At 42.5% G+C, this 17325-nt stretch overlaps 1 protein-coding gene across 2 annotated transcripts in view; it reads right to left on the reverse strand.

Moving 5' to 3' along the window:
* Positions 1-17325, reverse strand: part of LOC146624431 (transcription factor COE1-like) — an 84937-nt gene that overhangs the window by 18446 nt on the left and 49166 nt on the right. For both annotated transcript variants that reach the window (XM_085363918.1, XM_085363916.1), the window contains exons 7-10: positions 9665-9746; positions 8030-8171; positions 6638-6771; positions 2765-2891 (exon numbers count right to left, since the gene is read on the reverse strand). In XM_085363918.1, the coding sequence (XP_085220044.1) occupies positions 2765-2891; positions 6638-6771; positions 8030-8171; positions 9665-9746 (485 nt within the window). The remainder of the gene's footprint in view (positions 1-2764; positions 2892-6637; positions 6772-8029; positions 8172-9664; positions 9747-17325) is intronic.

Below are 17325 nucleotides of genomic sequence, written 5' to 3' on the forward strand. Positions count from 1 at the left end.
TGCCATCAGATCAATACTCATTGAAGTTTCATGAGGACAGGCCATCCACTCCTGTTTCACAATAAAATGTGAACAGAGGAGGGAGACAGAAGAGAAGACGTGGGGGTGGTGTATGTCTAGGATTTCTCATGTGCATTTATTGTAAAATGGCGATGTTTTTCTAGTTATCTTTGGGTGGTGTTGAAACAAAAGAATGTGCAGAAAGAGGAAAAACAATGGGGTAAAGAGCAGGAGGGGAGGGAAGCGAGTGAAATTGGGTGGGTGAAAGGACAGAGGGGACTGATGTAAAAGGAGAAAAAGAAGAAGAAAAGGAGGAGGAGAAGAGGAGGTGTGGTGATATTGATTCTCTGGCCAGCCAGCAGTTCAATACCACTGAATTATTGCTTCATTCTTCTCCTTATGAGATGAGATCTCTTTCTCCCGAGCTCGTCTTCTCTCTGTGACTTTCCGTGTGTTTGTATATGTGTCTATGTACGATGAGTGTATCTGCATGTGTGTATCAGTATATGTGATCCACTTATGAGCGGATCGATACTTTACAATCTGGTTTTAAAAATCCACCTTTCTTCCTATGCACCCCCCCCCCCCCCCTTTTTATGCATCTCCAGCTTTCTGTTTTTAATCTCTCTATTTCTCACTTCTCCTGTCTCCAAGCGAGGTTGTTTGGAAAAGTGAAGAAAAAAAGTGTAAAATTGTCACCATTTTTCAAATTTCTCTAAAAGTTTCTGAGCTTTCTGAGTTTTTTTTTCTTCAGCTGTTGATAATAAATCAGCTCTTTATACGAGTGTGTGTCCACACATGCGTTCATAATGCCAGCATTTATTGATTGTCACTTTGTACCTTTGTGTGTTTATAGTTTATGGTATGTGATGTCGAGAATGTTAATTTTTCCCATCGGGCAGATGAGGCAGCCATACGGCACCATGTGTGCATGTAGGGTGTGTGTGTGTGTGTTTGTATGTGTGTGCGTGTGTTTGTATGTGTGTGCGTGTGTTTGTATGTGTGTGTGCGTGTGTGTGTGTGTATACATATGTGGTAGACCATCTGTTTACCAGACTAGTCACCATCTTTCCCTCATATCACTCTGATTTACAATTACTTTAAACTCCTGCCCCTGTTTGAAAGTGTGTGTGGTAAGTTGTGTAAGACATGACCCCATGTAAGTGTGGCTTTGCGTGCGTTTTTACGTGTGGTGTGTGCGTGCGCGTTTTTTTGCACATGTGTGCTCGTGAGTATGTTTAATTGCGCAGCCCTTACACCCAGAGGCAACCACAGCTTAAGCGCTGAAAAACCACCACAGCCAATCAGCTTTCACCACCCTGACCTTTCACCAGTGACTTCTAGCAAGGAGTCAACCTCGAGGCGGGATCAGGCAACCGCACTAACGGATCGCGTTTCCTGGGTCACATGTTGAAGCCATTAGCCAATCGCAAGGTCACGAGTGGGTCATCTGCGCCCAATAGGAGCAGCAGTTAGATGCCAGACGGACCAATTACCAGCCGGCTAGCCTCAGGGTCACAAAGATGTTGCGTCTGAAGAACACTGAAGCAAGCTGGAGATCTTTTACAAAGGAACTACCTTTAAAAGAAACTCACATCGCCTGACATTTTACTCCTCAAAATTTTGTACAGCCATCATCTAACAAAATCCTGATTGTGGGTCTGCCATTTAAGCTTATAATTGCTGCTTTTTTTTTGTGGTGATAGCTGCGATTTCACACAGAAGCCCATTTTTCTTAAATTGTACAATCCCGACTGGTTTAAAGCAGTGAAGTGCTTGCATTTGTCCTTCCTTTTTCAGTTACTTCCCTAATACTGTTCTTCCTCTATGACTTTTTGTTGGGCATTATCATGGAATACACATCGAGCTTAATTTAATCAAATAAAGCACGCAAAGCTGAAATGCAGACTTCATCACTTTCTTCTCACCTCTTGAGCAGGAAATATTAGAGATTTTATGTACTTGTCCCCAAGAGTAAAACTCACATTTATTCATTGTAAGTTTTTTTTCCATCTTCATTGATCATGTTTAAATCCTCCTGTAATGTTGGCGTCATTAAATGTCTCAAGACTCCAAGAATTTCTATGGCAGCTACAATTCCCCCCCCCCTGTCTGTGAATCTGTGAATGACGTCATCGTTATGGTGTGATGGAGCCATGTTGAGCGGATCAATACCAGACATCACATCACCTCCATCCATTTCCACATGTATGTGCAAAGTAACACACACACGCATGCTTTCTCTCCTTTTCCTGCACTACTCCGTTTAGCAGGAAAATGCTCACTCAAAGTCAACAATCCGGTCAGAAACGTGTGTGTTTGTGTGTGTGCGTTTAATGTGCGTTAGTAAACTGGGTGTTCTGGATGATTTCACTAATAGTTTCAGTATGGAGGGCTATAAAGAGCAGACTGTTTAATTGTAGCTGGTTTTAACGAGCCTCTGATTATGGCAACATTCTAACGAGTGTGGGTCGTTAATGTTGACTAATCTACAGTCATTAGTTCAACACTGTCTGGCCTGAGAGTGAACTACAACTCATAGATGTTATTCACACACACACACACACGCACATTCAGACACAGTCTCTCTGAAACATGTACAAACACACAAATGCACATACAAAAGCTTATATATGCAAACACACCTTTTCACTAACCTACAATGACAAATTAGACAGTTTTCATATTAGAAGAAGAAAAACATATTTTAATTAAGACAATACAGTAAATTGTATGTGTGTGTAACTGTGTTCTTTGAACCTACCTGTGTATATGAACCTCCCTGGTGTGCCTTTGCAGAACTGTTTAGACTTGTAAGACAGAGTGACCTCTACAACCCCAGGGATGTGTCTGGGAGGCGTCTGCACCCGGATGGCATGTGGTGTAATCAGCTAGAAAAGCAAGGAACAGAGTACCAAGAGTCAAATCACCCGAAGAATCAAGAAGAATGAAGTATTAAACATCGGGACACCACAGCACCTTTAGTTCTTAATGTTGTGCAGCTAGGTTTTCTCTATTCATGAAAAATATCTCCACTGATAAAAAAAAAAAAAAAGATGTTTCCTTTAAATCTAGTAATTCAGTCGCAGATTTAAATAAACCTGCATACTGAAGCTTTGCTCTAAACTTTATTTTAGTTGTTGGGTTGGAGATTGATCGCTTGTTAATGATGTGAAATTGATCTCTAGCTGACCTGGTTTTATATTTGAATTTAATGCATTTTTGCATTAGTCTGAATTTGAAGGTGGCATTTGGAGCAAAACCACTGATTCCTTTTTTCATTATTAGCTAAGATTTAAAATGAGTCATAGAGTCGTCATCAGCAAGTGTGAGCACCTCTATAAAAGCAGAGGTTTTGGCAGGTTTACTGGTCCGGAGCGTTCAGGTGTGTGTTAACACAATGCCACAATCTTGCCAGGAGTGGTCTCAGCAAAGTCACCCCAAGGTCAGACCATGCAATGCTTGGGAAATTGTGAAAGTGCGCCCAAGACTCTACAGCCCTCAGTTAGCATGTTAAATGTTGAAGTTCACAACAACATGATCAGAAAAACACACAGAAAAAGAAATAAAAAGTGTGGCTTGTTTGCCTCTTTCTAAAAGCCTCTGTCTAAAAAGAACATGGCAACATGGCTTAGGTTTACAAAGTTGCATCTGAACAAACCACAAGACTTCTGGAACAATGTCCCTTAGACCGACAAGACCATAATGGAGATGTTTGGCCATAATGCAGAAATACCAACTGTCAAACACAGTAGTGCAGGGGTGATGACTTGGGCTTTTCTTGCAGCCACAGGACCTGGACACCTTACAATCATTGAGTCGACCACGAACTCCTCTGTATACCAAACGTTCTAGAGCAGCGGTCCCCAATCCCCGGGCCTCAGACCGGTACCGGTCCGTGAGTCGCTTGGTACCGGGCCGCGAGAGTTGAGGCTCAGGTGTGAAATGTATAGTTTTCAGGGTTTTTATCAGTTTTCAGCGTTATTTTGTTATCGTTTTTATCGTTAACTCGGTTTTCCTTGGTCTTTTCACGTGTGTTATGAATAAATCTTCTTTTTTCGGTACCGGTACTAGTTTTATTTTGTTGTATTTATCCGCGACACCTTAAAGGCCGGTCCGTGAAAATATTGTCGGGCATAAACCAGTCCGTGGCGCAAAAAAGGTTGGGGACCGCTGTTCTAGAGTAAGATGTGGGGACATTCGTCCAACAGCTAAGTTTTGGCCCAGTTGGGTCATGCAACAGAACAATGATGGGGGTGGCAAAATGGTGCATTAGTTATGTCTGTGAAGGTTCTCAGTCATCCACGTCATCGTAGTCAAAGGAGCTTGCAAAGAAAAGCGTCTGGACTTCTTTAAGTAGCTTGAAGACGTTTCACCTCTCATCCGAGAAGCTTCTTCAGTTCTAAGGTCAAATGGTGGAGAGTCCCAGATATAACCTAGTGGGAGTAACCCCCCACAGAGGGACAAAAGGACCCCCTGATGATCCTCTAATCGCCTGAGCCAAGGTGTGAAACTGGGTGTGGGCCCCAATCAGCCAGAGTTTTGGGTGTGTTCATTGTGAAACCTGGCCCCACCTTATCATGCGAATTCCTGAGGTCAGATGGCCCAGGATGTGAGTGGGCGTTAAGGCGTCTGGGAAGGGATCTCAAAACTGGATTATAGATGGCAGAGAGTTGGTGTCGTAAACCCCCGCCTCTGTTCAAAGATGGTCGCTCACAGTGGACATAGATGGCTTCTTTCACTCCTCTTTCAAACCATCTGTCCTCTCTGTCCAAAATGTGAACATTGGCATCCTCGAAAGAGTGTCCTTTATCCTTAAGATGCAGATGGACTGCTGAGTCTTGTCCTGTGGAGGTGGCTCTTCTGTGTTGTGCCATGCGCTTGTGAAGTGGTGCATTAGTTAGCACCCTCACTTCACAGCAAGAAAGGCTTGGATTTGAATGCACATGATGTGGCCTTTCCATGTGGAGTTTGCATACTCTGGGTTTTCCCACAGTCCAAAGACATGCATGTTACATAAACGGGTGATTCTAAACCAGGGGTGGGCAATTCCAGGCCTCGAAGGCCGGTGTCCTGCAGGTTTTAGATCTCACCTTGGGTGAACACACCTGAATCACATGATTAGTTTGTTACCAGGCCTCTGGAGCACTTCAGGACATGTCGAGGAGCTAATTTAGCCATTTAAATCAGCTGTGTTGGTTCAAGGACACATCTAAAACCTGCAGGGACACCGGCCCTCGAGGCCTGGAGTTGCCCACCCCTGTTCTAAACCGTCCGTAGCTGTGAATGTGAGTGTGATTTATTGCCTGTCTCTTTGTGTATAGCTTGTGGTAGACTGGCGACCTGTCCAAGGTGTAACCCACCTATCGCCCACTGACAGCTGGGATCTGTTCCAGTAGAAGACGATGGACAGAACAACGGTGCTGAAATGGCCCTAGTCAAAGTGCAGACCTCAACTCGGTTCAAATGCTGTGGCGAGACCTTAATGGAGCTGTGACATGAACTAATTGTGGTAAACCTCAATAAATGACGATGACAGAATTGCTCCACAATGATGACAGTATGTTACATGACTTAGTTTGAAATGGACCACAAGTTTAGGGTAAATAAAAAGAAAATAGAAATGAACTAAATCCTGACCTTCCAGCATCTCTGTTTATACCAGGAGGAAGATAAATCATTGTTTTTGAGCCATATTCGAGACACACTTGAACCAGTTATAACATATTTATGGATGATTTTCAAAATATCTGTTAAGGGTTTTGAAAAAAAAGTAGACAGGATGGAGAGATACAGACAAACCCCACTTGGCAAACATGTAATGACTTTCCACCGACGGACCTTTTTCAAACTGTGTTTTCTTGCTTCGAAATCAATAATCAGGTTGAGTGCAAATGAAGCATTTGGTTGGCTAAAATCCATTCGAAGGATGGAATGAGGAACGCCAAGAGAGCTGAGTCAGTTTGAACTGAACTGAGACTCTGTACACATGTTAGTGAGTGTAAGTGTGGCTCTCAACACTGTAAACAAACCCCTCAGCTCTTAACACAGACACACAAACACCCATCCATGTTTGCCAGTGTGTGTGTACACACACACACACACACACACACACACACGCACACACACACACACACACACACACACAGAAACACTGTCGCTGTTGTTGTTGGAAAAGAGCCACGGTCGCTCGGCACACACGGTGAGTGGAGTCAAAAGACAAATAAACATTCAGTCGAGGAGTGGAGCTGGGGAAAAGTATGATAGTGAGCTGTATGTGTGTGTGTGAGAGAGAGGGAGTGTTTTTGTGAGCATTAAGCTGATGGCTATCAAAATCTGCTGATTTGATCAGTATTCCAGAGAGAAAGAGACAGAGGGAGTGTGGGTGAGGAAGGTAGTGAGGGGCGGTGGTCGCTCGTTGGTGGGGACTCATTAGAGAGCCAAACCTCATTTAGACAAACATTAACACACATACACACACACGTACACACAAACATGCACTTGATCACGCACAGTTAAGAGCCTGACCATGACGAAAAGTGTGTTTTCATATTGAATTACTTCCAAAGCTCCGAAGGCAAAAACACACAGTTGAGGGGTTGAAACAACACTGGGGCAGGACGGCTGGTAAACTGACCTCGCTCCAAACCAGCATGGTACCGAAGATTACTTGGAGACCGTCGAAGAAATTGTCTCCTATGATGATGACAGTAGCACCTCCCGTAGTCCAGCCCTCACTGGGACTAATGGCTTTAATGCAGGGCGCTGCTCCTGGAGCATATAGATGAGAGCATGATTAGATCCATGAGTAAAAGGGTGAAAAAAAAGAATTAGGTACTTTTGGTATTTAATATGCATCTACAATAAACTGCAGCTGAAAAAGACATGAAATATTAACTATATTGCTATTGTAAAAAAACACAAATCAGTCTGCAAACTGGAGGGGAAATCTGGCTTGAAGCGTTTTCATCCCTGTTGCATCTGCACCTCATAATTCATCCTGCTGCACCCGCGGATTCTGGCTGTGTTCCAGATCATCACACTTATTCACTGAAAACACTGCAGATTCAAAGACTGAGTCCTTTTTCAATGGGTCCTTGTGCAAAAAAGAAGGGTTTCCCCTTGTAAATAATTCTGCTGAGTAAAATGATAAACACAGGAAACGAGTGCTGAAGTATCAAGTAAAGTCTTTGGGTTCTCTTCACTTCAGTTTCAACCATTATTTATGTTTCTGAGAAGTGTTTGAGTGGGAAAGAATAGACTGTCATAATAATAGAATTTAACCAAAATTTTAAAAGAAATCACTGAAAGCTCTGAACCAACAGCAGTTAGTTTACTATTTACTCCTGGTAAAAAAGAGATTTATTTAAATGACTTGTACAAAAAACCCCAAAAACAGAAGCTCACTTCTTGTTTCACTGTGTAATTTTCCATTATCGTTGATTGAAGGTAGTTTAAAAGCATCATTTGGACGCAATCTGTATTGGTGTGTTTACAGTTTGTTGATCCCAAAGCTTGACTGGCACGAGATTAGGACAGTTCATTTCTGAAACTAATGATCTTACATGGATAAAAGCACACACAGACGGTTTGGTGTACATCACATGACTTCAAACATAATGGATACAGTCAGCTTATGTCACTTCAATATGACAGAGTATTGTGTGTTTAAGCTCATGTGATCTAATCCTATATCATAACAACAAAAACCCGTCTGTCAAAAACCAGCTCTCATCTCAGTGTAAGTGTTTGTGTGTGATTATCAGTATGCAGCTGAATTACAACAACACCCCTTAGTCTGGGTTTGAGTATGAAAAAAAGCATAATGATATTAGACCGATACACACACACTGACACACACAGAAAGCACCACACCATGCAATGTGTGTGTGTAGTGAGTTGGATTAGCCAGATGGAGGGGCAGGAATCACCTGATAGGATTAAACCATCAACCATCTGGTGGCCATGCTGCTTATGCTCTCAGACACACACACACACGTGCTTGCATGCATGCACACACACTCCTTACCGTGTTCTAGGTAAGACGGCGTCCCCTCCACAGGATCGAGCCTGCGGGCCCGTCGACCGTGTTTGGAGTTGTTGTGAACGAACATGTTATCAGAGACCGACAGGACGTGTCCCTCCACGCTCACTGTCGTTGATACGACCACCTGGAGAGAGGTAAGGGGGTGAGTGGCAGAGAGAGTTGGGTGGACAATTGAGAAAATAAGGTGATTAACAAGGAGAGGATTGGGGAACAAGGTGGAAAAGGTGGACATAAAAAATGGGTAGGGGTGGGAAAGGAGGTAGGCAGGGAGGGAGGGAGGGAGCGGGGAAAGAGAAAGAAAAGAAAAAGAAAAAAGAAAAGAAAAAATGAGGAATTATAAAGTCGGGGGTCGAGGGATCATCGCAGGGAGGAGTTAAAAGCATGAAACTGTGAAAAGCTCTTTAAATGTAACCTGTTATCACTGCTATTACCAGCACCCTCAACACACACTAAGTCACTGTACACTCTGTGTGTGTGTGTGTGTGTGTCCTCCTCTGTCCAATAGTTCCTGATGGGTCCGGCCCTTAATTATCTCCCAGGGAAACAGAGCTGTCTTTTCTGGTTCCACTACAATAGAGCTGCACAATTAGAGGCACAGATACCGTCACACACTTGGTGCTGGATGACTCTCTCCATCCCATCTCACTCTCACACACACAAGTCTGTACACAAGAGAGCACGCCACACACACACACACACGCACGCACGCACGCACACACACACGCACGCACGCACGCACGCACGCACACACACACACACTCCCATACTCATGTGCCACGGTAATAAATCTATCAGTATCTCCTGGGCGTCCAGTTTCTCTATTCATGCTCAAGTGGTGTCTTCCTGATTGTGTTGTGGCCTTTAGATAAGGAAATAATACTGAGTGCACTGCCTGAAATCTTATTCACAACCTTCTTTCTTTCTCTCTTGATACAGTGTCACAGGCAATGCATTTGCGTGCTGTGTCTCTGTCACTCGTGGTCCCTCAGGTTTGCAGTATGCCGATGCATACTGGGAATGTTAGACTGATAATAAAAATGGGATTTTTCAGTTGCTTCTTCCATATTCTATTTATACACCCATTTTTCTCACTGCTTACCCAGCTTATGGTCCTGGGCAGCTGGAGCTATCCCAGCTGACACAGGGTGAGAGGTGGGGGACACCCTGGACCCCCATCTCTGTCCCAGCCTCACCTGTCAGACTGCATAATCTCTTTCTTTTTGGTTGCCATGATTTTTTTTTTTAGCATCTTTCTTTTATTTGTGGCCTATCTCTCCCTCTCTCTTACACACACACACTGCTTGGCTCTCTTACCCTCTCCCCTCTATACCCCTGCATTGTGTGTATATTTATGCTCCAACTACTCAGGGTCAGGATCTCATGTTTCCTGTACAGGCGCTGATAGCTTATTTACTTACACAGAAACACACGCATACACACATTCCTGCGTATATGTGTTGCAGCAGCCATGCATTTGTGTCATTATGTGGTATGTCCACAGGAGACAAAGGGAAGGGCGAGAATGAGAGAAAAAAGACAGCGAGGTATAGAGAGAAGCCTCGACAAAAGAAAATGAGGAATGAATTACGAGAGTGAAGAAAATCTTGCGGTTTGTACCTGGAACCTCCTCATGTCTCTCGGGTTTCCTGCATTCTTCAAACAGTTCTGGTTGCACTTGAGGAAAAACTTGAGGAAAAATCTGTGGAGACAAAGAGGATAAGGCCATATTTGAGGTTAACAGCTTGACAATAGACCAGAGTGAAGACTGCTTTCCTCCAGAATGCGAGCTCAGGCCCAGTGCAGACACATCCACATAAACAGAGAGAGAAATTAATATTTCATACTGTGTGAAAGTCAAAATGAATTTCCTTGTGGAATTTGCTTGCAGATGTAAGGAACTTTTTTTGTTCCTAAATCCACAGCAGCTTCTTTGAAAAGTCCACAAAAAGACAGCGGATGAGCACATGAGAAGGGAAGTTTTATAGTATTGTAGCAAAACTGCAGAAACTACGTGACTGTGAGGAAATCATAAGTTTGACCTTAAGTTTTACACTTTTTGTGAATTTCGGCTCTCAAAATTCTAGCTACAGCCTTCCCGCTGTTTCTGTCTTTCCATAAGTCACGAAAAAGCATAAATCCAGTTAGTGTTAAAGATAATAAGCAACTGTATATTTCTGCAAAACTTAAGATTCAGGATCTACTTTCTTAACATTAACCCTGATGTCAAGCCATTAAAAAGTGGAGCTATGTTGACATTAGGTGTTTGAAATGGGACCATATGTCATGAATCTATATTACAGAATAAATCAAACACACAGATGGCCATCAACGGCAAACAAACACATCCAGGTTGTGTTTTGTTGTGAGCCAGCTGGCCAGCCTGGCAGAAGCAACAAGGCACACTTGCACAGAAAAACACAAACACCCACACATGTTCATGTTTGCATGTGTATTTGTGTTACATCTGTGCTCCTCACAGCTCAACAAAAGCAATACCCCATCACACAGCCTCAAACACAAAGAAGACCGCCACTTCCCTTCCTCTGCACTCATGCAAAACCTTTTACTTTGCAAATATATTTTGTGTTAATAAACAGCAGATGATTGTCTTCAGTTTCACTTTAATCCGGGAGGAATTTCTTTACAGAAACAAAGAAATGAGATCAAACAGCGTTACTAGCCTAGGATGAAAACCTAAAGCACCACATGAAAATTGTAACACAATCCAATACAATATTTTTTACATTAACCATATTTGCCATTTCAAAGGTCTACAGGACTATTTACACAAACTACAGCCCTCCAACACAAGATATTTAAAGATAAGATTGAAAAAGACACCTCTATATCTCAGAAAATTATTGAATATAATACTATACTATCCTATACTATAACTCCATTATAACATTAAGATTGCAGAGCTATTGCATTATGTTAGATTTCATGAAAATATGTCTGTATTATCTCCATTCCCTGGTGGCTGAGCCCGAAGCTCTGCTGTTCAAGAGGTGACAGCCCTTGAATTGGACCACCAGAACAAAGCAGAGGCATGAGTGTGTGTGCGCGCAAACATGTAGTCCACATGTGAGTGTGTGTGTGTGTGTGTGTGACGGGGCAGCACAGCCTAGTGGCAGGTCTGAGTGTAGAACTCTGCATTAACGAGCTCAAGCTTCATTAGAACACCGGCGCTGGGATTCTGCATACCTAATTATCTTGACCCTTAACCTCCGGGTGACAGCCTATCACAGTGGAGGACAGCCACGGTGACCCCTGCTGACCTCCCACTGTCTAGTCCTTCTCACAACACTAGCATAGCGTTAACATGAGCGCCTCAGCTGACCCTGTGCTGTAGATCTCTGCGTAAAGGAGGCGACTGGGAGGCTTACACACTTCCCCGCTCATCTGTCTGATATACTAAAAAAAAAAAAAAAAAACGCAATAATTTACAAGTAAAAGACCTAAATTTCAAAGACTGAAAATAATATGGATTCAAACAAAAAACAAACCCAATGGGAAAGAGAAAAAAATTCATCTTTATAGTGTAAAACTATAAGCATTTTATTAATGTAACTCTTGCAAATGATGCTGTAATTGAAACGTCTGCTTCTGGAAACGGTAATTTAAACATAATTTGCTTCTACAATGTTGTATAACATACATATAAGATAAAAAGTATAATAAAGGACAAAATATTAAAATAAAGACTGTGGAGTTGTTCAAAAGCACTGATCTGATGGAAGAGTATATAACGCAGATCTTACCAAGAATATCATCTCTACACATCTAGTTTTAATGCTGTCTTGGTTTTTAGTCAACACAAATATATAAGTGATATGAATTATTTATAAGTTTTTAAGAGTTTCAGACAATAGAAAAGCAGATACAATGAATTCGGGAGACACAACACAAGGTTGGATTCTCATAATCAAATGCATGTGTCTTACTCTGATAGTTAAAACAAACTGAATGGATTTTACATGCACTGTCACTGTGGTCTCATCTATAACCATAACCACAAACAACATTGTTTAAATTGCTTTAAATGTAAAAATAAACCTTGCTTTGACCTCAATGTTATCTCTGTGTAAAGTTTAGACACCATGAGTGATTTTCCCACTGCTGGTGTGAAGGGTATTACACTTTGCTACACGTATGCATCCAAGCTGGCAGTGAACTTTACAGTTCTGACTATGTGTCCCATCTCAATCAATGCATTTTCGTGCTCCATGTTTGACTTCCTCTTTTCTTTTTCTCGCTCTTGACATAATCTCTCATTCAAGCTGGCATTAGTCGAGAATAAATAACAAGGCAGGGTCTGTCGAATTAAGTTGATTTTATATATTAAATAAATTTATCGCGGACCTTACAGCCTTCTTTCGTAAGCGTATGTTTTTTCCTTAATGAATAAAACATAAGCAGGCTGTTGGGAACGATCAGAAGACTTCCAAGTATGAATATGGAACCATTTTATAAATGAGCCCTAGAAGTTCACTGAGGAAGGTGTGTATTCCTGGGGGTTTGGGCTTCTAGTCTACTCTTTCACTTTCCCACAGTGTCCAGCTCAATTCTGTCATCATTACTCAAGTTCAGTCATCTTCTTACCCAGCCTCTGTGAGCCAATCAGGCTGTTTCATATACTCTCCTGTCATTCTGCCTTTTAGACTCTTGCATCCTGCCTCCTCCATCTCCACCTCACACTGGTCGGTGAGAGAGCTGCCATCACCAGCAACTAGTCTCCACAGTGTCCTAACATACCTCCTATCATCCTGCCATTGCTGAGACTCTGCTATGTTATATGTCCCAGTTCATTGGTTAGTAAACTGGGACTTAGCTGACTTTTGCAGCTGACTTTTACAACAAGCCGTTGGCGCACTTGTATGTTGCATCGATAAAATGGAAGGCAGAAATAAAACCTCAGCAAGGCACTCCTCTACAGCGCAACAGGACTCCTTTAGGTGCTCTGAGTAAATGAACTTCTTTATTTCTATTTCTGCTCTGCAGCTACTGTAACAATATTTCTGCTGCAGGCTCTTCTTGCTGCTTTCTCTGTTGCTGCTCTACTGAGAAAGATAGGAACGGTTTAAACATCACCTTAATAATCACCACATCAGTATTACAGCAATAATTCCCCCCTCTCAGTGCATTCCTTCTATCACTGGCTCAGCTTATTGGTGATCTCATTATTTTTCATATTTCCATCTTCCACTCGACTCTGTCCTTTTCCGGTGTGAGTGTTTTCTCTCATTGACTGTCAAAAGTACATATTCTACATTTTAATGCAGTATGGGAGCGATCCTCTCTCCCCTTCACTTGACCCCATCTGGCCTAATCAACTGTGCTACAAAGAGACCCTGCAGCAACACGCACACACACACGCACAGAGACACCTTGTGTGAATTGATTGGCTGGTCCAGTCGCTGGTCGTTAAGAGGCCTCCAATTAAAATGGGCAATTATAAGGGTCTGAGTGATTGTGGGGGAGGGGAGAGCGCTCCCCTTTCCTCCGCTACTGCTCTCCCTCTTTGAGGCCCGATCATGTTCAAGTGATAACGGCGCTGTTGACCTTTGCTGCTATATTGTGAGTACCACACTCACAGAGTTGACCTGACACCAGTCCTGCCTGCTACACACACACACACACACACACACACACACACACACACACACACACACACACATGCACACACATGCACACACAGCTCTTCAGTGTTGGAGTCAGGGGGAGCAGTAATTTAAACTAATAAAAGAAGAAAGACAAAAACATTAACATGCAAAAGTAATACTGTCTTATACACTTGTGATTTTTCATTATAGAGTCAGAGTGTGGATGAAGACATAGGTGCAAAAGACTACAATATCCAGTGTATACAGGATAATCTCTGTGTTTCTCATCTTCAGTATTCAGGGAGAGCTTGCAGCTGAATGCTAGCTTTACTAAGGTATTCTTAACCATGCAAGACTCTGCAACAGGAGAGCACTTTTTTTAGTGTGTTTGTTTTATAAACTTAAATATAAAAGATGTTGCTGGGTTGTTAGCATGCTATATTGTTAATACTGATGCTACTAAAACAAAGTGCTAGGCAACCGTAAAATATAATCAGCCAGATTATATAAACAATCAACTATCTCTATTTTTGCCAGCTTAAATTACCCTTGTAAGAATTATTTTCAATATTATGAGACGTCAAAGTGTGAATAATGGGTAGAATATGGTTCTCCTTTGGCAGTGCATTGGCAGGGTGCTATAGACAGCCCGTCTACCTGCAGAGAACGTCTGCTGCCTGTTGGAGGCAGTTTCCAATGTATGTGGTGCGACCTGTCTGTGGGCTGCTCTAGCTTGTGCTGTTGTTGTTCTGTCAGCCAGCTGCAGAAAAGAATGAAGTTATAACATACAAAATGAAAAGCTGAAGCTCTCTTCTCTTTTGCGGTCCACTGATCAGCGTTGGAACAACACACAGTCGAGCTGTTGCTGCTGGGTTTTTGAAGGACTGCACAGGAACCTAACGTCCAAACGGACACATAAAACGAGCACAAGCAGGCAGATGGTCTCATTTTCAGTTGTTTTTTTTTCTTTCACTTCCTGTTTGGTTAGCAAAAAACTGTTAAGTTAGGGTTAAAATACACCCTTTTAGACTGTTAAAAAAAACGAATCATTTAATGCGAAAAAGTAACTACAGCTGCTCGTACCAGCACTGTTGGGAAGTTATCTGAGGGTGGACAGGTTTATCACTACTGCACTGTACTGCGTTGGTTGTAGTAATATAGCAAACAACAGTTGGATGCTGTTATTTTTTGTTAGCTATAGTGTAGTGGTGAACAGCACAGCAGCATCCATTATTCAGGGGCTGAGATGGCAATTATGGCTCAGAGCACAACTGACATTAATATTTAATATGTAGGGCTAACACAGACCTGAACAGAGAGACAGGAAGTGACAGAGAGAGGGGATGGAGAGATGGCTGAATGCAGAGAGAGAGAGAGAAACAGTGATGATGAGGAGGAAGAGGAGGAGGAGGAGGGGAGGAGTGTGTGAAGGGGAAACAAATGGAAAAGAGAATCGGGAAAGAGGATTATGGGAGTTTGTTTCGACCACTCTCCCATCATTTAAATAGTTACAATACCAACGGGGCAAGGGTGACATCTGGGGGAATTCCAGCTTTGTGTGTATGTGTGAAGAAGATCGTGAGCGTCTAAGACTGAATCTCTGTGTCCGTTTTATTCCCAGAAGACCTGGTGTGCTACCGAGCCAAGAATAACGATGCTGCCTTGGAAGAGAAAGAAAACAGACACACACACAGACACACACACGGTATTCTGAGTTGTTGCTGACAGGTGGAGAAATTGCAGTGAGTCAGTTTGTGCAGACAAACTGAACAACAGATCAGTGCTTTAGCTTCTCCTGCCTCCTGTGTCTCTTCTCTGTCTCACTGCTTTCTTTAGATATCTTGTTTTACCTAGCTGCCAAGTTTCCTGGCAAAGCTTTCTGACAGAATGATATTCACTTTCTCCGTCTGCGTGTGTGTGCGAAGCAACTCGTAAATGTATGTGTACCGATCGTAACAGCCAAATAATTGATCATTTTCTGCACAAAGTGAGGGACCAGTTGCAAAAAATACAAAAAAATGAAGCACAAGTTCATGCTATCGCTATATGCGGCGCATTAGTGACCGGCCTTTAAATGTGCTTTATTCTCATTTGTCAGTAGCTAATCTGCAGCTAATATGAGTAGTGAGAGTTTCCCTCTCAGTCTGTTGATCTTTCACAGAGATCAACTTCCTGTTTCCTGTTTACATTGTGAGTTTGTTATTGTTTAATGTGATGACATCAGATAGCACTGCTGGGCCCCGTGCCTGCTATCTGAGTATTCGGTAGGAAAAACAAGGACATAAAATCCTATTAGGCAATCTGTTCGGCTGTTACTGCAGTCATAATGTGATAATATATTGCTTCCTGTTGGAGGAATGCTTGTTTTACTTTGCTGTGGTTTTATCTTGCTCAGGGGCACTTCAGCAGATTAAACAGGTGCTGATACAGGGCTCAGTGCTATAATCCACAGATTTCAGTTCAAATCTCTTTAAATGTTTACATCCACTTTGACTTACAGGTCGGAGGAGTGGTAATTAAAGGCAGTTAGTATTTTAAATGCTGATAAGTTGTCTTAAATGGATTAGAGAGACTAATATGATGCAGAAATGTAAGGAAATCAGAAGGATCTGAGTTGGAGGGAAGATGTATTTTGGTTGGTTCACTAATATGTGAGTTTTGTGAAGTCTTGCCTAACACAAAGCTGATAATCTTCATATTGTGCTTTCTACATGCAGTTACAAAATCTAACAAGCAAAGTTTAATAATTTGTCCACGAAGTGCAAAGAGCGTTTCTGCTGATTTTCACACAAACTGAAGACATCTCTTATTGAAGATAACGAAACAGGAACCTGGTTGAAAATGAACAACAGAGGGCTAATGTGTGTTTCCATTTGCTTTGCAACAACGCACTGTGCATCTCTCTATACACGTCAGGCACATTTACCGTATTAAGTAACTTTTGTAGCTAAGATGTCCAAATGCAAAACACTCAGGGCCATGGGTGAGCGGTGCTGAACGTAACTCGAGTGTGAGAGTGGAGGAAAAAGAGCAGAGCGGCTGAGCAACATTCAAAACGTGTGGGGCGGGTGCAGGGGTGGGTGGGAGAAGAGCAAAATGGAGTGCGGAAGAAAGAAAAAAGGCAGCGGAGGAGGGAGCGAGGGGGCTGGGGAGGAGGGAGGAAATGCATGGGAGAGGGAAAGAGAGTTATGCGAGGGAACAAGACTTAAGAGAGCCGAGCGAAGCAGAGTTATTTTACATAATGATGGTTGATATGCACAGAGGTAATTGATAGCTGAGCTGCAGCCCAAAAAACACCCAGCTAGCTGTCAATCACGGCTCATCTCCCTGGAGATATGCTAATGATGATGATGATGAGGGCTTAGCTTCATATTGCTATCATTACTATTAATGCTGTCATTGTTGTCATCTCTGCATATTTAAATGACAGCGCAGGCCAGAGTGGTGATAGCCAGTGTGCATGATGTCTGTGAGAAAGGGCTCGTAATGTCTGCAGGGCTGAGATAGACTGAGAATTAATAACTTGCACGGCGTACTTACTTTGCACTCATTCAGACCTGTATAAGTGTCATTACATCATTGTTGCATGTAAGGGTGACACTGATGTCATCAGTTTATGACAAGGCAGCGCAGAGCGATGCACAGCCCAGTAATGCATTACAAATGCTGCGATAC

This window comes from Diplotaxodon limnothrissa, linkage group LG10, assembly GCF_057381915.1.
Source record: "Diplotaxodon limnothrissa isolate DT_005_m linkage group LG10, D_limnothrissa_male_GT1.1, whole genome shotgun sequence".
In the NCBI taxonomy this organism is placed as follows: Eukaryota; Metazoa; Chordata; class Actinopteri; order Cichliformes; family Cichlidae; genus Diplotaxodon; species Diplotaxodon limnothrissa.